The sequence below is a fragment of the Gambusia affinis genome, linkage group LG06 (genome assembly GCF_019740435.1).
Source record: "Gambusia affinis linkage group LG06, SWU_Gaff_1.0, whole genome shotgun sequence".
Lineage (NCBI taxonomy): Eukaryota > Metazoa > Chordata > Actinopteri > Cyprinodontiformes > Poeciliidae > Gambusia > Gambusia affinis.
In genome coordinates, this window is record NC_057873.1 from 10,091,051 (window position 1) to 10,112,301 (window position 21,251).

Below are 21,251 nucleotides of genomic sequence, written 5' to 3' on the forward strand. Positions count from 1 at the left end.
CACTGACCTCACCGGGAGCATTAAATGACAAAAACAGCTGATGTAAATATCTCATTATCAGTGCGTGACGATATCTCCTGAATTAAAACTGAAGAGCAGGTTTGCATCTGTTTACAAGGCAGCTTTTAACTGTCTGTGTCAGAGATTAAGGAACTGGAACAACCAATCAAATAAAAACACAACGGTCAATACGGGCTTTGTTCTCCCCTTAATGTATTCATTTGAAAATAGATGGTTGAGGGCTTCCACCTCGCAACCTCGTCCCGGTGGACTCTGCTTCTCACTTACATAACTTTATGGCTCACTGCACTTTCTGTTAGATACAATGCATTTATGATTGGAAAAAACACACACACACACACACACATGCACGCACATGGGTTCCAGTTCTGTGTTCTGGGTTTGCTTTCAGGTCCTTGAACTTTAGCTCAGCATCATAAATAATGGCGTTATAAACACTAAAATTAAAATCCATCCAGCAATATGGTGTTCTCAGTCAGTGGTCACAGGCAGCAGAGATTTTATGAATTTATGGTATCCTGATAAAGATTACTGAGAAAAAGTCACGGAGCTGATCTTCTGGAAGCCAGCAGTGGTTGATCTGCAGCTTGAGAAGTTGACCATGGAGTGGACAAGAGTGGCCCTTGTTGCTCTAGTTCTGCTGGTAACTCTGGGATTGTCAAGAGCCAAGGGTAAGACCAAAAAGATACGTTATTATTCAACTCACTGTTGTCTCTGATCTGATTTATGGCATCTTGATGTGCTTTCTCACCAGACTTTCTTTTCCTCACATTTTGGCTACCCCACACACTCTTTACAGTTTTATATTTCAGTACTTTTCGAAACTGCCCTGAAAACTTAAAATACTAATTTGTTTAAAACCTTTTCAGCTTCTCTTCAATCTGCAGTTCCAAACATGGAAAAAGGAATTCAGTTTCATTTCTATTCATACTTTCAGTGATTTAATAATGATCATCCTTCATCTACTCGGCATAGAAGATATAAGCCCTCTAAAAATTGGTTTCTGCATGGATATGGTCAGGAAGCCCAACAGAATTTGATGTAGGTCTTAAGTAGAGTAACAGACAAAAGGGACAAATATGCTTTAAATCATTCTTGCCAATTATTAGCATCAAAAATGGCAGCCTTGATTACAATTTTCCAGATCACAAAGCCTTCGAAATGTATGAAGGTTAAATTTAAATTCATTAAAAAAATCAAACACAGAATATGTTTGTCTACCAAGGCTGTCAGTGTGAGGCTTTTCCTGTGTTCAGCAAATGAGAAGCAGAGGATAAACAGAGGAGAAACAGCCCAAGTGTCAGCAGCACAGGGCAAATACTGACATTGGATTGGCTCGCATTCAGGACCAAGCTCTGTATCACACTCTGGATCTCTTTCTGGATTGTTAGCAACATCCTGTATTTGGATCAGAAATTATAATTTAAATTATTAATCATATTTTGAGATTCCACTTTATATCCAGTAGTAATCATCCAGTTTTACATGAACTCATGTCTTGGTCCTGGTGAGAATGTTTTCATTCAGAGCAGTTTGCCGAAGTGCAAAATAAACAGAACATTTTGGCAACATTTGAAAGTTCAGTAATTAGCTTTTTACAATTTTATTCTTCCCAGTGTTTTAAGGCTTAATTCGAATATTGAATGACAGATGATTCAGGCAGATGACACACTCATTTTCTTGCTCTTCAATGTTCTTCAGTTCCCACTTTCCTTCTTGTCCTTGAGTGTTTACTGTTCCCTTCACAAGATCAGAAGATGTTTTTAGCTTGGCAAACACAAAGCTGTAAAAGAGCTTTGTCAGCATTCACTGTGCATGGCTGTATCAAACTGTTTACAGCACACAGAGATGTAGGCAGGAGATAAGAGAGTGTGAGAGTGAGATGTGACAGCTGTTGCTACAAACATACACATTCAGGTCCCGAAGGATTTTTCTGGTCACAGTGATCTCCCTTATGTTTAAGTTTGATGTTTCTTCAAAGCATGACCTGTGGGGCGTGCTGGGGTGGCGTAGGGGACAGCGCGACCCACATTTGGAGGCCTTGAGTCCTCGACGCGGCCGTCGCAGTTTCGATTCCCGGACCCGGCGACATTTGCCGCATGTCTTCCCCGCTCTCTCTTCCCCTTTCCTGTCAGCCTACTGTCATATAAGGGACACTTGAGCCCATAAAAAGAGCTCCTGGTGGGGGGGGAAAAAAAAAAAAAGCATAACCTGTGCTGGAGCTGGTGGACAGATTTTCCAGTAACAAACATTTAAAAAAATTTGATTGTCAAAATTTTTTGTTCTCTTTGGGAGAATCACAAAACAAAAACTGTTGGCACTTTATCTAGATTGAGGCATTGAAAAAAAAATTGTAGCATTCTTTTCAGGCCAAAAACTTTTTTATCTGAGCTTTCCACTGACTGAAATGTTTCTGAAATATCCCTGTCAGCACTATAAAAAAAGGCTTTAATAATAACATTTGCCCACATACAGTACAAACCAAAAGTTTGGACTCACCTAATTGAATTCAAACCTTTGGTCTGTACTGTATGTAAATTGTCCTGGTGTCATTGATCTCGTTTTGAAATTGTTAGATGTGAATGAATTACTTTTATGTTGTTTCATTCAACTTTTTTCTGTGGTATAACTTCGATCACATCTCTAGGATTCAGAAAAGTCCCCCTAACTCCAGAATGTTGATCCGATGAGTTTTGTACAAACCACTAACTGCAGATGATGTGAGTGGAAACTTTACAAATAAAAATCTTTTAAGGCTATGATCTGAACATTCCAGTCCCTTACAGTCTCTAAGAGGTTTTCCTTGGGGCAGAGCTTACCGTATATGTAAACATAAGCTGCTATTAACTTTAAATAAGTGCAGACTGAATCTCAGTTGTGTTATTTCTATTTATTTGTTTCTCCATAGAGGTGCATAAAACATGAATGCTGTGTGTTTATTTAAAAAAGGTTGTTCTTCTCTCCTGTTTTTCTGTGGATACAGAATTATTTACCTACTTGGTCTTTGTGATGATTGACGTTTTAAAACTTACAGTTGCATAATATAACCCTCAGAATGTTTTGTGTGAAAAAACATAAAAGTCCCACGTTAAATATCAAACAATATCAATAATATTAGTCAGTTTCACATGCATGTTTTTTTTTTTCAGTTGAGGAGGAGAACCCTGAGTTCTGGAGATCAAAGGCCAAGCAGACTCTACAATCAGTCCTGGACAGAAAACTGAACACCAATGTTGCCAAGAATGTCATCCTTTTCCTTGGGGATGGTAAGTTACAAGAAGCCCAGACATTTCCAGACTTGTTGCTAAATAACCCGTCTGAAACAGGTGTGGCCACCACCATGAAGTCTCAGTATTTTCCTTATTTTCTTCCCCCATTGTTTTCTTCTACATCAGAACTACTTTGATATTTAGAAATACTGGGATATTGGTAGTGTGAATTATTTATTACAACTGGAATGCATGCAGACGTTTCTGCTGTGTGCCTCAGGAATGGGAATTACAACCTACACTGCCGCCCGAATCCTCAAGGGGCAGCTACAGCACCAGACCGGAGAGGAGACAGTGATGACCATGGACACCTTCCCACATGTGGGGCTGGCTAAGGTTTGTACAGCACAGTAGCAAGTGGAAATGTCCTGTTTTCTTAAGAAACTATAAACATATAGAATGAAGTTTTGAACCGTTTCGATTCATACACAACTTCAAAAATTTCCCAGAAGCAGCAAAAATCCACAATGTTTTCTCATAGAAGCATTTTAAAAGAATAAAAATACTCATATTATATAATAGGAAACTTTGAATACCAATCTCATGGTCTCTACCTGTAAATTACAGTTTTTCTCTATTGCTAGACCACACGTGTCAATTTCAAGACATGGAGGGCCAAATCTGGCCTGCTGTGGCTTTTTATGTGGCCAAATCTAGATCCCAAATCTAGTGCTCCCAGTTTTTCATAAATCTGCAAAAGTCACACAAAATCCACATTTTGTTTTTTTTCCCGATTTCTGAATTTTCTCAAAATTGGTCAAAACTATTGAGTTTAAGTGCTGCCTCAGCCTTACTTGATGTCAAGTAATAGTCCGTAAATGATACAGCGTGTAATACAAATTCACATTAACATCATACATTACCGCAAATATCATAAAAGTTCTTTACAAATATTTTCAAATTGGCACCAAAAAATCTACAATTACAAAATTTTGTAGAAGTAGCTATTTCTTGACATTTTAACAGTTTAATTGGTTTTATTGATATATTCTGCCACAACCGGCCCTTTAAAAACATTCAGATTTTTGATATGGCCCAAAATGAAAATGAGTTTGACACCTCTGTGCAAAACGAAACATTTTGGTTTAAACATTAAACATGAACACTGACTAATATCTAAATGGGGTTGACATGCAACCTCAGCATTTGTCAGGACAACAGCTTATTGCAGTGTGTTTTGTGCAGACCTACAGTGTAGACTTCCAGATCCCAGACAGCGCAGCCACGGCCACGGCGTATTTGTGTGGAGTAAAAACCAACCTGAACACCATCGGCGTTAGTGCGGCGACTCGCAACGGGGTCTGCAGAACTCAGAAAGGGAATGAGGTCACCTCCATTCTGAAGTGGGCTAAAGATGCTGGTAGGGTCACCTTATCAATTCTGAGAACATATTTACCTTATAATTTTCTTTAATTTTCTTTATAATTTGCATTAGAAAATGCATATTTTTTATTTTATTTGGAGGGTTAAGACAGAAGGGCAGGTTTACTCTACCAATGCAGTTTTTCTAAGAAATATGATTTGTATATTATACTTGTTGTTCACAGTTTTCTTTAAAGTTTGTTTTCTGTGGTTTTATTTGACTGCTGCTCTAGAATTTTTTTTTTTCTGGCACAACTGAAAGTGAACTACAATAGTTGGGTACTAAGATTTAAAAAACTATGTTTGTGACATTTTAATGAAATTAAAATTTTAATTTCATTAAAATGTCACAAGGTTTTTGATACTGCTTTTGTAATGTGTTTTTAAAGTTAAGATCTGTATCCTCCAACCAACATAAGGGGAAAATAGGTCACACGTCATACTCCAGTGATTTCATTCACATAAAATAAGTTGAAGTTAAAGTGACTTACAGATCTGTTGAAACATGCTTCTCTCTCCTCCTTCATTGTGTAAAGTACAATCCACCCTTCTCAGGATTTTAAGCTCATTTTGAAAGAACACAGATTCAATCTTTGCTGGAGAAATGCCACAAAGCATCTAGTCAAATGGAAATCTTAAAAAGGATAATATTGTTACATTGGGATGACCTGAGGAACTGGTCTCATACGGCATAATCATCTGTCTTGTCAACTCCACTTCACAGACTGGAACAAAGGCGTGGATATGACTTTCCCCATACTTTTAAATCACAGAGGGCACATTAGTTATGTATTTAACATTTTTTAAAAACTGGTAATTTTCTATTATTTTTTTTCAAAATGCAGTCAGTGTTGTCAAGTCTCAGACTATCATGCACTAATTAATGATCACTTGTTATTTTAGAACCCCCAAATCATTCTTGATTCATTCTCTGCAGATCTGTTTATCCTTTTCTGAAGCTTTCACTTTCTCTGCTATGGTCTGTCGTACCCCATTTTCTCCTCCCAGGTTTTAGTTTAGGAGTTCCCACATACCTGCTGGACTTTCAATATTTGGTCAGTTATATTTTTCTCGATTCCTGATCATTTGGTAACTGATGGAAGATAATCTACTGATTTCAGAAAAAATCCAGTATCCATGTTCAACATCTCCAGCGAAAGCCGTAGGTTAAGCTTCGCAAACAGTGCGACAAGTAGACATATTCACAGCTTCAAAAGGACATCACTGGAGATGTGTGATTATCATAACAGAAAAAAGAGGAAACCAAGTTAAGATGCTAACCAGTTACATCATACATTTCAAAAATGAATTGCTTTGTAATACACAAGGTTGATGAAAGTGTTACAGTGAGCAATGTGTTTATTATCATCTTCACTTATAAAAAAAGTACAACGCTCTTGGCTGCTATCTTTTATGTATAACTTCAATACAGTCAAAGTGCTGTGTACTCCAGCTACCGCAAGGGGGAGCTGGACCCCACTTCGTGCTTCAAAAATTATATTCACGTAAAATAACTTGGTGACATCCTTTTCTCTAACCCTTCACAGCTTAAAGCACAGTCTGTCCTAAAATTTCAAGCTTATGTTGAGAGATCAAATATTCCAACTTTGCTGATACAACAAAAACAACTCAAGGTGACCTACGTTGTTGGTTTTGAAGAAAACTTAAATAAATTAGGGCTCAGTCAGTGCAAGAACAAGCTAAAGAAAGGGAGTAGTTTCAATCACAGTTTCTTCAGCTGTTTTATCTTATGCACTGACATTTCTATTGTGAAGGGAGTAAAATAATATTCGACTCTGCTGCAATCGAATGACAGACCCTCAGTATTTCTGCCCTTCTACATTTTTTGAAGGGAGAGCTTGAATTGGAGAAGCTCTAAAGATATTCAGAGCTCCTCTATAATTAAGAATGAAGCAATGAATATACATTAGGACAAAGTCTATTAAAAACAACAGAAGCATACACATAAAAAGTGGATAAGAGTTCCAAAAATAAAATAAAATCTTGGCGGAGGAAGCGGATTTTTGTCGTAACAGAAATCCCCTCAGGTATGCGGCAAGCCTTCTTTACAGCTTAGCTCAGCTGTTTCTAATGTGCACTTTGACCCTGATCGAGTTCCAGGGTCTTTACTGTTGTTTTAATACCTGGATGTTATTACACCGATGTTATTCTTAGTCTTTGACCTGAAAAGAACTCTGCAGCACATCATTAAAACATCCTGCAGACAAGCCATGTTCCTCGTGAGACTTCATTTAGTTGTTGGGAAGGAACTTCTGCAGAGAAGCTCCCCTGGCTGTCTGAAGATAAATGTAGGTGTCACTGGCAACTCAAATATATGACAGCCTGTGGACCTGGCATCAGCTGGCATTACATGGCTTAGATCTGATGATTTAATAACACTGAGAAAAAATACCATTCTTCCACAATAAGATGGATTTATATGAAAACATTGAACTAAATAACGTAAAGATTCTAAAACGTAATTATTTTCATTTAAAAACAAAATGCTGCTACGAAAACATTGCTTTTACAGTTATGCCAATTTCTGATACTTTAGGAGAAATAGGAAAAAGGGGTGTTCGAAGTCTCTCTAGTCATATTACCTTAACCAATGAGACTGATTTCTAAATTAGCTTTGACTATTGATATCTTCATAGACATATAGAGGTGAAATTTCTTGAGTAGTGAGACTCAACTGTCAGCTAAAATACACAAAAGTCAACAAGACATTTTAAAGTGTCGGATATAAACATAAACATAGTCAGAATAGCTTGAGGAAGAGCTCTAATTTTGGCTATTTATGGATTATTTCCCGATTTCTGACTTGTTAAAAGTGTGGCAATATAATGAACAATGAATTAGGTTTTTAATCAATGCACTAATTGTAAATGGGAGATTTTATCTGATGTCCTCCTTTAGGAGTAAAGTAGGAAGAGCTGATAGAAGTAGAAGTAGAAGTAGAAGTTGTTCATTGTGGGGTTCTCTACGACCAGCTGATATTTGAAGCTCAAGGCAATGAGGGTCAATGTTGCATTGCCAATTTTTTTGTTTTTATGAAGCCACTATGTTTTTTTTTCCATCTGCCATGTATTTTTTGTCTGGGGATAAGAATTTAAAAAATTTTTAATATTAACCTAAACTGGGAAAAAAATGTTTTCTGCAGTTTTGGTAACATTATACACATTTTTACTCAATTTCTCCATTAACATAATTGCGTTATTGTTGCAGGTAAGTCTGTTGGTATTGTAACGACCACACGGGTGCAGCACGCCACCCCAGCAGCCGCCTATGCCCACAGTGCCAGCAGGAAGTGGTACAGCGATGCAGACATGCCTGATGCAGCCCAGAGGGACAACTGCACCGATATCGCATCGCAGCTTATCAAAAACATAGACATCGACGTATGTTATTTTGTGCCAGAAATCACAACTATGAATATTTTTAAAACACATTTATTCTTTAAAAGTTTCAGTGTGTAAAAATGTGAGCATTCCCAATAATAATGTGTGTGTTTTTCTCAGGTGATCATTGGTGGAGGCAGAAAGTACATGACACCTCGGGGCACCAAAGACCCAGAATACTCCTGGGATTTGTCTTCCTGGGGCACAAGAAGAGATGGACGAAATCTAATCCAGGAGTGGCAGAGCATGAAGACAGGAAAGGTAGATCTTTTGATAACCAGAGCTGACATGTAGATCAATTAACACCAAAGCCTCACATCAACAAAACACATCCATTTAATTCATCAAATCTTTGGAAAGGAACTCAAAAGGGAGAAGATAATAATCTTTTTAATGAGTGGGTATCTGGGACATTGTTAACAGCCATGCAGTCATTACAAAATAATGCTCTGATATGTGCAAAATAAGGTGTGAAAGTCAGTCTTAAAATATATCTTCACAATAATTTTAAAGGTCCAGTATTTAAAATCAAGTCACATACACAAACTGTATACTGCAACCAACATAACATAAAGCAACAAAGTATGTGGAGTCAAGTGAGACCTGCAGGCTCTTTTAAAAACTTTTTTCTAAAATGACAAATGCGTTTTCTATCTTGTATGTAATTTGATCAGGGAGAGACCATCTGATCAAATTAAAATCAGGCGTTGTTTTTTTCAAAATAATACATTCAACTTTTCTCCTTGATGGTATCATTTTGTAAATGTGATGTTTTTGAAGACTAGTACTAAAAGTGCTGTTTGTATGCTTTTAGGAGCAAAAACCTTCTTAAACTGACTTTTTTTCAGCTGTGTTAAATTGAACTGCATTAAATAAATGTCTATAAAACAGAATGATCAAGCAACTGACCTGTCAACACAACTTATTTTTTTTTTACGGTGTTAAGTTTCTTGGTCTGTGTGTTCCAGGTAGCCCACTATGTGTGGAATAAAAGTGATTTTGATGCTGTTGACCCTGAAGCCACTGACTACCTCATGGGTAATTCTTTTTTTCTCACATTTCCATTCACCTTTCACTTATTACATGACCCTCTCTTTGTGCAGACCCAACTTTCATGTCTGGTATTAGAAAGCGTCTCATTTTGGTCCTGATATCCTTGGGTTTCAATGGACTCCTTTCATCTCCTACTGGTGGTGCCAGTCCTGAATACTCACAAACTCAACTTGTCGACAGATGTTTTTTAAGAAATAACAAGCTACATTAAATTTCAATTTTATAGTATGGAAATATAAAAATGATCACAGCTGCATTTGTAGTTTTCTAAAACAGTATTCATATTTGATTGCATAATACAGAGCAGGGATTGCTTTAGCCAAAAGGTTTTTAGATCCCCCCCCATTTAGAATGTTATTGTCAAAAACAGTCAAAAACCCTCTAATACTGAATAGCTGACAGATAACCAAAGTAGAAGTTGTCTACACATTTCTCTGATAATTCTACAGCTATAAAATAATTTGGGTGTACAAGCTCTTTGTTCAAAGTGAAGCTTTTTGTGCATCTCTCAGAAATTTCCTTCACCCCCAAATGAAGTGCCACTGAATGACTCAGATGATCTGGATTCCCCTCGTGTTCCTCAAGCTAAAAGCAGCATTCTAATCTCTCTAACTTGTGAGATTCCCTCATGAACATATATGCATATAGTTCATTTTTTTAATAATATTAAACATTATCCCATTGTTCATTTTTCTTTCTTTATAAATTGTGCTTTAACTCAAATTAAGAGAATAATCTACCTTTGTAATCATACTTTGGACTTCGGGACATCAGTTTATCAAATATAGATCAATGCAGCAAATGTTAAAATATGTCTATTTGAGTGTCTGAGCCACATGCTGGGTATTCTGCAGAAACAGCATTAACAGCTTTATTGAGTTATTTTCCAATATGTTCATATTTGTTTGAAAACAATGGTAGCGGGATGAAAACCATGCCGCTCGGCCTCCTCTCAGGTTAAACTGGAAGTGTGTCATTCTGATGTGGTTTAGCTGTCTCTTCACAGCTCTGTTTGAACCTGGGGATCTGCGCTATGAGGTGGAGAGGGATCCAAGCACTGATCCGTCTATTGTTGAGACCACCGAAAAAGCAATCCGGATCCTGCAGAAAAACCCAAGAGGTTTCTTCCTACTAGTGGAGGGTAAGAGGGAATGGTTTACAAGTTGTGGTGAATCTTGCGCAAATAAGCCCTTTTTTTTAACCAAATACACATTTTCTTGTATTTACAAATTGTTTAAAGAGGAAATATTTTGGAAAAACAATTTTTTTTAGCTTTGCATCATGCTATAATGTTATTCCCTGGAATACCTGGAATGCCACTTTGATTCTTTCATCCATCTTCGAGAAATCCTTGAATCTTACTGAATTGGTGTGCCTAAACGCTTGTTCTCACAAAGCGTCGCCATCTTACCCAAGGCTGCTTGGATATCCAGTCTCCGCTGAGCTTTCTCCTTACAGAGCACCCTCTCCCCCCACTCACTCCTACAAACTAGCTGCAGCAGCAATTGGCAAACACCTGATGGAACTGGAAGTCTGTGAGCTTATAATATGAAAAACTTCTCAGTCTAAAATTTCTAAAAACAGTTGTTAAAGGCATTTGGAGAAATGTTTTGATGACAGGCTGAAAGTGGAATATTAGAAAGAAAAGGAGCTTCTTAAAGAGACATAGGCCCAATTTTACTGCATTAATTTAATTACAAAGTCAAAATTCTTTTATATATACAGCTTTTCATAACAACTGAAGGTCACGTAGTTCCTATCAAATGACACATTGTGAATGAAAAATTCATAATACTGCCCCTTTAAAGGTTTTAGGAATTACAGTAAATACAAAACTTTTCCAATATTTCTTTTTTTTTTTTTTTTTTTACCACCAATCTTAGGGGTTTTAAGACAATCCTCAGGCCATGAGCTTCATCCCTATCTTCCACAATGCATCATTTCAGAGAACAATGTACCTGCAGTAGATCTGGTGGCTTGACATTGATTCTGGCCACAGCTCAATGAGTTTGCTGCAGAGTGTGCTGTAGTAGGGGTGGGGGGTGGAGGTGCTGATGTGTTTCTGTTCCTCTCGGCTGCTGCGCTGGCCTCCTCATCCATCTCTCCTTTAATCTGAGGCAGCTGCCTGGGGATGCCTCGCTTCGACCGAGTGTCTTCACAGTGACTTAAAAATAACAGGCAAATGTAGAAATAGAAGCAGGCATATGGTGCATCCAGTCACTGGCAGCTCCCAGAGATCTCAACTTCTCACCTGGCCTATACGTCTCTTTCCAACATAAAGTGCCTTACAGAAGCACTCGTACCCTTGAAGCTTTTGTTTTCTTTACTGGACATGTTACAACCACAAACGTCCCTGTATTTTGGGTTGAGATTTATGTGACATGGCATCTTATTGTGTGATCAGAATGAAAATGAGTCATGTTTTTCTCTTATTGACAATTTTAGTTTTGACAAAGAAAAAGGTCGAGCACGTGGCACACATTTGTATTAAACTTTCAAAGGTCACTGAGGGGAGCTTAGGCTTCTTAAGAGAATATTATTGTTAGTCAAAATCCACTTCTCAAACAATTAAATGTAAATGCCCTTTGAAGAAGTTTAAACTCCAGGAATCTGGTTTACCTTAAAAGACTTAACCTTGTTTGATTTCAGCCATCACCCAACCCAGCCTTCAACTTCCAAAAAGAAAGAAAAAACACAAGTTATGCTGTGACCAAATTCAAAATACCACACCTTGCCTCACAATTTTTGAATAAAGATTTAAGGAAATTATCTGCGGCATATCCTTTATCTTTACATGCTGGTGAGATGACAATGATACTGTAGAACTAACTGTTTCTATTTTTCATTTTATTAGTTTTTTTTAGTGTCAAGCATTAAGATGAGGCAAAGTAGAAAGCTCAGTTAAAAACAAGTAATTTATTTTTATATTTAGCACTTGTTTTAGCTTTTTCAGCTTTAGCTTCCCTTGTAAGCCTCCTTGTCATGCGTGTGTCCAGGGGGGAGAATCGACCAGGCCCACCACGCCGGCCGGGCCTACATGGCCCTCCATGAGGCTGTCGCTTTCGATAACGCCATCGCCAAGGGCCTCGAACTCACAAAAGAGGACGAAACTCTCACTATAGTGACGGCCGACCACTCCCACCCTTTGACCTTCAATGGATTCCCCTTTCGAGGGCAGAGCATTCTGGGTAATTTCAGCTTGAATTTTATCTGCAGGTTTAGCTTTAAAATTTTCCTTTGAAGTTTGAGTCTGCAGAGACATTTGCTTCTCTTTTCCCACTTAAGCGTGTCTCTTCCCATTCATTTTGCCCTTCCAGGTGTCTATGTTTGTGTGCACAAGCGCCTGCTTCCTCACAGCTTCAGAGTGCTTCAGCCACCAGCAGCTTGACATTTCTTCTGCTTTCTCTCTCCTGCAATTACAGTCTAGGTAAACACGTAGCTGGCAGCCTCTCTCCTTCTCTCCTTTCTATTTCAGTCACTTCCCGTCTCTTCATCTCTCCTCTCTACCTGTCTGCAAGCATCGACCATAGTGCCTCCCTTTTTCTCACCTTCCCCAGTCTTGCTACCTTCCTCACATGCTGTTAACATCTTTACCATCAGCTCTCAGCATTCAGTGTTCTCTCCTCTCTTTTCTGCTTACAGGGAGATAATGCCACACAACAGAAGAGAAAATCCCATCACATTATAAAGCTAGGAAACCTAAAAATCTTAAATTGATAAAACAAGCAAATTACAATTAGTATTGATGTATTACCACCAAATCCATTATCTGGTGAATGGACAGCCAAATTAATTAATTGGATTTAAATGTATAGAAGAAATAAAGGAATTCATAAATGGATATGGCATAATTACATACAAACAAAACCAGACCAATGACACTTACAATCTCCCCAAGCATTAGCATGTCAAAAGATGTCAAACACACCATAACAATAAATGAATAAATGGGTTAATGGCAATTTAGCTGAATTGTTAAGGATCCTTGAAGCATTAACAGGAAATTATCAGTAGTAATGTTTCAGGATCTTAAACTCAAACTTATCAAAAATATGCTAATTCCACTGTGGAGTTCAATTCCTCAACCATGGAAGTGGTAAAATAGACAAACATGGGACATGAAAACAAATCCTAGTTGTAAAATCAACAACCCTTGATTTAAAAAAATTCAAACAGACTGAATGCCAAGCAACTCACTGCTGAATTTGGTAATCCCTTATCAAGGTTTCATAGAGTTTTGTTGTGTGAACGGCAGACGTCTCTACTCCACAACCAGCACTTTCACTACAGCACATGTGCTTGATGAATGAATGGGTTACAGGCTTGGTGAAGTTGGCTAAATGTTACTTTGTTTTGTTTTTTCCCCACAAACTTTGAAAACTCCTGACACAGCATGTGTAAAAGCACAGTGCAACAACTTCACAGAAATACCATTTTTAGTGGGGATATGAATGTGTGAAAGTTTAGCAGCAATACAAAAGAAAAAGATGGACTTAACCATCTTACTTTCCTCAAAGATGCTTGAGATGTTGATAAATAAACTGATCAAGAGAAATTTCTCCGCAGACCTTCTTTCTTCCACTTAAATTGTTTTTTGTAGCAAGGGGGTCATTCACCACTTGGTGAACTCTGGGCTGAGCAAAGAAAGCTTTTAAATTCCTGGGTGAGGTACAGTTTACTTAATCCTCAAACTACTCCTCTCACATCTGCTCTACTAACTTTGGCATGCTTGATCTTTAGGTGGCTTTTATATTCTTCTTTGTTGCTCAACCTATTTGGACATGAGCTTCAAGCTGGAGTAGAGGTGAAAATGTGATGCTGTAAAACTAGTGGTATAGGTTTCTGTTTATTCCACCTTTCCTGGTTCTTCAAAGCTTATTATTGTGAGTGTTTTTTATTTTATACCCCTTACTTTTATATAACTCCACAGAGCTGTAAGCATTTGCTTTCTTATCTTGTTTGAATCACAGGAAAACTTTTTGCACCTGAAGTGAAGTTTCAAGACGTTTCCAACAAAGTCCTCGGCCAAGCACTGATATTTTGAGGATTTGCTGGAGAAAAGTCTTCCCTTTTAAAAGATGCTTCCCACAATATTATCAATATCAACCTTCCATGTTTTTATTGACTGGCCTACTGTTGTGTGGTTGTTTCATGCAGTTTCCAGCTTTCAGCTCCCTCTGTCCTACACTCTTCCCTTCTTTTCCCTCCTCCTTTTTCCTCTCCCAGCGGTGCAGCAGTGATTAATGATACTGTGAAACTCTAAGCTCTTCATCAGCAGGGAGGCTCGCCAGGCTAATGGCTCATCTGGAGAGAAACACCGAGATACTCAACATGCTTGAGACCTTCTGCAGCACCCTGGGGATCCGCAAACTCCTCCTTCTATTGTGCTTGTGTGTTTTCATAACCGCTGTATATGTGCATGTGGAAGAAAAAAGAAAGGAAGAAAAAAAAAGTGTGTATTCAGGCTTATCGTTGTGTTTTCCAGGTAAATCTCCTCTGTGGGGTACAGACTTTTTACCCTACACCACGTTGATGTACGGCAACGGACCAGGTCACAAAATCATTAACGGCAAGCGACCTGACATTCGAAATGTCGACACCAGTAAGACTCAATCACTATTTATAGAGCAGTTGGATTCTAATTACAGAATTTAGCCACACTAAACAGGATTATGTAAAACTACAGTTCTTTGTAAACATCTGCATCTTTATTTTGTGTCATTACAACAAACTTTGATGTATTTTACGGAGAATTTTACAGAAGGATAGCAAGAAATAGTGCATAACTGTGAAATGGAAAATAATACATTACTTAACATACAGTCTCAATTTCAATTAAGTTGGAATTAAAGCTGTACGGTAAATCAATATTTCTACAGGAACTATTGGTACAATCATGTAGCGTACATTTACCATGTACCCTACATGCTTTTTTCCCCCACATTTTACAGCACAATGTATTTTATTTAGGTTTTATTCAGATTTTATGTAACAAACCAACCCAAAGCATCAGAAACATCAGGATACCATGAATTGTAAATCTTGTTCAGCCTATGTTCAATTGCCAAAGTACTCTACAAAGACAACATACAGTATTTAATGTTGTGAACTTTTAAGTTTGTGAACCTAAAGTTCACAAACTTCTATGTTAGAGAATTTTCGGAATTATCATTTTGTTTTTACTTTAGGTGAAATTCAGTCTAATTAAAGTGTTCTCTTTCCTTATGTGTATTTTCTGACGTGGAGGTCAGGATGTCTGTTTATCTTCATGTGAGTAGTTGAGTAGTTTTCTAGTTGATTAGGTTACATGTTGATTAGGCTACACGTTTACAACCTCTGTTCTTTTTACGACCTCTGCCCCTTTGACTGTTTTGACTGTTTTTCTTTGACAATAAAACAGGAGCTCGCGTAAAAGGAAATCAGAACTCTCTTTGTAAGCAGCTTGGAGAAGCTGTTTCGGAGACTTCTCCTTTTGCTAAAGCTTTGTCATAAAATTCATATTACGTGTCTGTAGTTCTTTTATTTAGGTATATAGGAAAAATACCCATCATTCTAAGTGAAAATTTTTGCAAATATTCACTCATTTCAAATTAGATGTCTGCAACAAGTTCCAAAAAAAGTTGGAATTTTACATCAGACTATTACAACACTATTTAAAACCAGAAATATTAATAAAAAGTGTGTTTTATACAAGCGTAAAGATGCAGAAGATGCATTTAATCTGACAGACCATACTCATCTAACTGCACATTCAAATTTATATGGTATTACTGTAGCTTTTGTTTTAGTAAAACAGTAAACTATTACAATCAAGTTTTTGACCCACGTGGTTGTGTGCAGTTTTCCAAGAAAATTCTCGTTGCCCTTCTTTTTTATCTCTCTCTCTTTCTCTGTGACTTTCTGAATTTTTAATGGCTGCAGCCGTTGGACGGTGGGTGTTTAAAGCCAAGAAGAATTTTGAAAGGAAAACCATGTGATAAGTCAAACTTGATCAGTGTGCAGGCAGAGAATTCAGCTGTTTTCCTCCAGGTTGGACATGTTCATCCTCTGTATGTTTTTTTCTTTTGCAGAAGATAAAAACTATGTCCAGCTCTCTGCCGCCCCCGTAGACTCGACCACCCACAGCGGGGAGGACGTGGCAGTGCTGGCCCGTGGACCCATGGCTCACCTCTTCAGCGGGGTCCAGGAGCAAAACTACATTGCCCACGCTATGGGCTATGCTGCCTGCATGGGGGCCGACCTGAGGCACTGCGATGGAGGGCCCATATCACCTGCGCACCCCAGCAACAAATCTGGGGCAGTTCAGACCTCATCAGCTCTGCTCAGCAGCCTCCTCAGTTTGCTGCTGGCCCTAACTGTGATCATGTAAGACCCCCTCCCCAGGTGAAGGAGGGGTCTCTTACACCAGCATAGCTTCAGGATTATTGATGCCAGCAAAGCATTTTGATCAGAGAGACAGAATAAGGAGGTGATAAAATTTGCTTTGTTAATCTATCGGCTGCTGAAGAACTTGCTGCATCTCCATTTTTCACTAATAAAATAATTTATGACTACAAAGTTGATATGTTGCTATTATGATTAATGATCCATATGAAAACACGGCATTTTGCTCACATTAATAGCTTTACCTGGCTTCATCGGGTAAGGCCATTACATTGTTCAGATATCCAACATCAGAAGTAAAAAAAAAAGTATTAATACTGTACAGCTCTCAGCTAGCACAGGGAACCTTCATCTTATAACTTATGTTATAAGATGAGGTTAAGAAGTACTGACTCCACTGACTGGCCAGGGTGGCTCTGAGGGATGAGAGCAGGCAACAGGAGTCTGTCCAACAAACTTGTATGTTTGTATGGCATGAGTGTAGGAGCTAAATATCCAATTTTGAGCCTAAAATTTTGTTTGCAACCTAAATATTGAGCTTGCTCACCAAATATTTTGTTGGCTGGGCAATAAATCAATAACAGTATCGCGATAGACACATGAGCAATATCAATAAACAAATCAGAAATATGGATAAAGAGTGTGTTTATTCATATTTCTGAAGAGAAGTTTCAATAGTTTCCCTGAACTCTGATCCAGAACTACACAGCATTCTGGGGGATGTAGGCAGAGGAAAGGCATTAGCTGCTCAACTTCTCACAGCAAGCTAAGCAAGGGGGGTGACTTCAACCAACCCATCATGTTTGGTTACCCGGCAACAACTTGTTTAGTAAGTTTCACGGCAGCGGATTTTGCCACATTAACAATAAAAACAATAAAATACAGCAGCGTGGCATAAAAAAGGAGAAAATCAGCACAACAGCTCCAGAGGTCCTATTACAGGAACAGGTGAGGTCATATCAACAGTTTGGCATATTTCAGAAATCTAAAACAACAAAAACAAATCAATAATGATTTCAAATGATATGAAATGCTTATTTTGTGGTGTGTTTTTTCAGCCATATCATCCAGCTAAACAGCATTAGAGTTAAATATTTATAATTTGCTAGATAATTAAGTAATTAATTTGAAACTGTAGCATGAGTAACATGGTTAACATTTTAAGAAACATTCACCCAGAGTGCGAGTGCTTGCATGAATTTGAGCCTGCATGAATACGTCCTCTAATCCACATGTAAATTTATTTAATATAAACCTCATCTAAGTTACTAAATATTTTATCAATGTGAAAAAAATGTACATAGGATCAGTAAGTAGTAGGATTTCTGTTGCAGTATGTGTAATTTTCCAACCTGTGATGCAACAGGCAACCAAGAATCACTCCTCCTGGCTTTGATCCATTCCTCCAACATCCGCTGTGCTAATTAAGGTTTGGGGCGGCGTGCTTTCATGATATCACTTCTGCAGTCCATTAATAATGCAAAAATATTTAAAGTCCATCTATTTTTATCTGTGACAGATTGTAGTAATTATTCTGGACATCTGGTAGGGATTGGAGTTTGTTAAGCCTGATTTGGACTCTGTGCTCATTTAGCCTGGCCAGAGGCTCTCATCATGCTTGTTTCAGATCTTTGTCTTTCACACCGGGGCTCAATCAGATATGAGACGGTGGAGGAAAGCATTAGACATTTTCATGGAAGCGCAAATACAAAAGGAGAGAAAAACAACGTATGTTAAGAAACAAAAACAAAGCGAATTATTCTAGAAATGAACTGGACTTCACATTCAATATTAGTCAGTAAAATGTATGTACAGCAAGACTTCGTCCAGTTATTTACCACTTTTTTTACTTTCCTGCTTATTCGTCTTTCTTATGGTTGAACTCTGAATAAGCAACATTCTTCTCAGACAAAAGTTCAGCCTCTCTCATCAGATTTAATTTACTTCTCAAATCTATAATAGCATCTTCTCTGAATTTTGGTCTCATAAAAATCCAAACATTAATTAGAAGTTTGTTCCTATCTCCAGCGATGAGAGCCTGAAGGTTTGGAACAGATTACCTATTTGGTCTCCAGCAGGAACTGTGTCATTTCATCTCTGCCCTCTATGATCCCGTTAAGCCCCAAATTAATTGGGTTTAAAGGGATCTTTTAATTTTACCAACATGTTTCTTCTGGCTGGAGGTAAAGTAAATGTTTTGGAATGCTCCAGTCATGAGGGAGCTAAAAATTAGGGTGATGACATAGAGTCCTTCAAACCTCAAAAACCTAGAGCTCATCACAAAAAAATACACCTTCTAAAAACAAATGGAAGCATAAAAACATCAAAGACAAAACAAGCAGACACAAAAGGCAGTTTTTAAATGTAGGTGTGACCCACTCATCTGTGCAGAATTGTTGTAATTCAACCACAGAAGGTTTTTGAGCATGCCTGATTTCACCAGAAATACATTATATAGGTTGATCATATGAAATCTCTTCACACACACATTTGAAATTCAGACTTTTTTCTGTCAAAAGCTGCTGCATAATATCTCGAATGCCTTAGTGGTTCATGCAAACATTTACTCCACTTTAAAAAACATAAAATAAAATAAAAATAAAATAAGAAAACCCCAAACAAAACTAGAAATTAAATTCAATTTAATTATTTGGATTTCAGGTGATAAATTAACACAAAAGAGATTTGTAAATCATTTTCTTCACAAAGAAAATGATAATTTTTTTTTCTTGTTTTACATTTTATTTTATTTTAAATTACATTCAACTGAGAATCTTAAATGTTGAAAGATCTGATGAGTTTCTACTGTTTTGTAAAGAAGAATAGACAAGAATGTCATCACTCAGGCCTATGCTCCAAAAGACTTGCAGTGAAACTGAAGTGAAAGGTGATTCTACCAAATATTTAAGTGTGACTGAATACAAATACATGCCACACTTTTCAGATTTTGAATTGCAAATGCATTTATTATTTTTTTAATTCAAGTTAACAATTTTGTACTACTTAGTTGGTCTATTACATAAAATACAAGCTAAAAGTAGGTGGCTTAATGTAATGCACAACATACAATTAAATGCATCAAAAATTAAAACCAGGATTTCTACTCATTGACTGTTTACAGCTTGCTGATCAATCTTTAATATGTTTTCTGACTTTCAGTAAAGTGGATAGTGACATCACTTCCATCTCTAACAAAAAGCAGGACATGAAACAAGTAGCTGCTTCGTAATTAGCCATAAAGGCTTTTGATAATCACATCTTCCACATGTTCTGCTCTTCGCTCTGCAGCCACACGCTATGCAGCGCCACATGCTTTCTCTCCACCCACTCCCACAGACTCCATCGGTTGGTAGTACCTTGGTTGACCTGCCGGTGGCGCTGCAGCACCGGGTAAATGCCACGAATGGGGGAGCTGAGAGGATCTCCGTGGGCTCAGGCTCTTTTTGCCGCAGCTTGGGATGTGTTATGAAATCACGGCTGAGTGCGCGCAGCAGCAGGAGATGGTGCTGAAGATCCCCATCCTGTAAAATGTAAAATCAGAAGGGCGACATGTCTGACTGACAGTCACACATAACATAGCTCAGATCTACTCTCCCATTTTTGTGTTTACAGTGATGAAGGCTGGTAGTACTTTTTTTTTCAGCTTTACTTCTTCATCTCTGCACACTGCATGATTTACGCACAAAATCTTCTGGGATTTTGTTATTGTTATTGTTGTTTTCCCACTTTAACTTGATTATCTATCTTCTCTAAACTTAAGCCTATAAGGAAGAAAAACTGAAATAAATGTTTCTCACATAAAAAACGGAATACCCGTTAAAGTCACTGAAACAAGTAACATCGCCCCCTCCAAAACTTCACGCAGCTCTGCAGAAGTGCGGATTTCCTGCACCTCCATACGTGGTTGAAGTCCTACTTTCTATAAACGGCATCATATTTGTGAAATATCAATAATATCTAGTGGAAGCGCTAAAACATGAGGGCATTTGAGCTTTTGTATATCCGAATAGGCCCGACTGAGCACCCACTCAAAGAGCGTTACGCGATTTTGTTTCGGAGGGAGAGCTGAGCGGATCTGTGCTCCAGGAGATGCAGCGAGGAGCCCGCCTCGTCGGTCAACAGCTCTGCGAGGCTATCTTTAGAGCCCTGGTGGGCGCGAGGAAATACGAATGGAGGAAGGAGGAAGACTCCCATCAGCCTCAAGAAAACTTTACGTTATTTACAAATGAGTCAACCTGCAAACTGTCACTCTTTTCCGTCTTGTAAAGAACGATGGGACGAAGCAAATAGTTGTAAGGTGGAAAGAAAATGATAGGCTAGATGATTTTCCAAAAATGTTACTAAATCAAAATCTGTAAAAAGTGAGGAGTGCATATATTTAATATCTTTTACTCTCCTGTGTTAACTTATTAGTAAGCAGGTTCCACCTGTGTGGTTTAATGTCAGTATAAATACAGAAACATTGTGATGGGTTCAGAAGTTCTCTAGAGAACAAACAGCATGATGGAGATTAAAAAGAGAAAAACACACACAGGTTAAGGAGAGAGTTGAGAGGAAGTTTAAAAAACACCAACACTACTGCGAAAAAGGTGGTGGCAGCATCATGATGTAGAGGCAACAGAAGACATAAGATGGATAGGTTCACCTTTAAGCAACAATTCAACTCTAAACATACAGCTAATGCTACAATGGTTTTGTTCAAAACTTTCAGAACTACATGAGGCTGCAGTGTTTTTAAACTAAATATCTCAATCAAACAAAC

At 37.9% G+C, this 21,251-nt stretch overlaps 1 protein-coding gene across 2 annotated transcripts; it reads left to right on the forward strand.

Annotated features, from left to right (window-relative positions):
* Positions 1-248: 248 nt before the first annotated feature.
* alp3 (alkaline phosphatase 3) lies at positions 249-16,645 on the forward strand. Of its 2 annotated transcripts, XM_044119613.1 has the most exons (12): positions 610-692; positions 2,669-2,741; positions 3,171-3,287; positions 3,511-3,626; positions 4,476-4,650; positions 7,881-8,053; positions 8,174-8,314; positions 9,022-9,091; positions 10,113-10,247; positions 12,103-12,294; positions 14,592-14,708; positions 16,177-16,645. In XM_044119613.1, the coding sequence occupies exons 4-12, from the start codon at positions 3,513-3,515 to the stop codon at positions 16,473-16,475; spliced, it is 1,416 nt and encodes a 471-aa protein (XP_043975548.1). In that variant the 5' UTR covers positions 610-692; positions 2,669-2,741; positions 3,171-3,287; positions 3,511-3,512; the 3' UTR covers positions 16,476-16,645. The 2 variants fall into 2 exon arrangements, with proteins under 2 accessions (XP_043975547.1, XP_043975548.1); XM_044119612.1 differs by lacking the exon at positions 2,669-2,741 and having other exon boundaries at positions 249-692.
* Positions 16,646-21,251: the final 4,606 nt, after the last annotated feature.

What these genes read in the sequence shown, in the direction of transcription:
- alp3 (XM_044119612.1), top strand. Translation starts at nt 623, where the DNA reads ATGGAGTGGACAAGAGTGGCCCTTGTTGCTCTAGTTCTGCTGGTAACT. An exon ending in CACATGTGGGGCTGGCTAAG is followed by an intron (nt 3,627 to 4,475) that starts GTTTGTACAGCA and finishes TGTTTTGTGCAG; the next exon opens with ACCTACAGTGTAGACTTCCA. An exon ending in CATTCGAAATGTCGACACCA is followed by an intron (nt 14,709 to 16,176) that starts GTAAGACTCAAT and finishes TTTCTTTTGCAG; the next exon opens with AAGATAAAAACTATGTCCAG.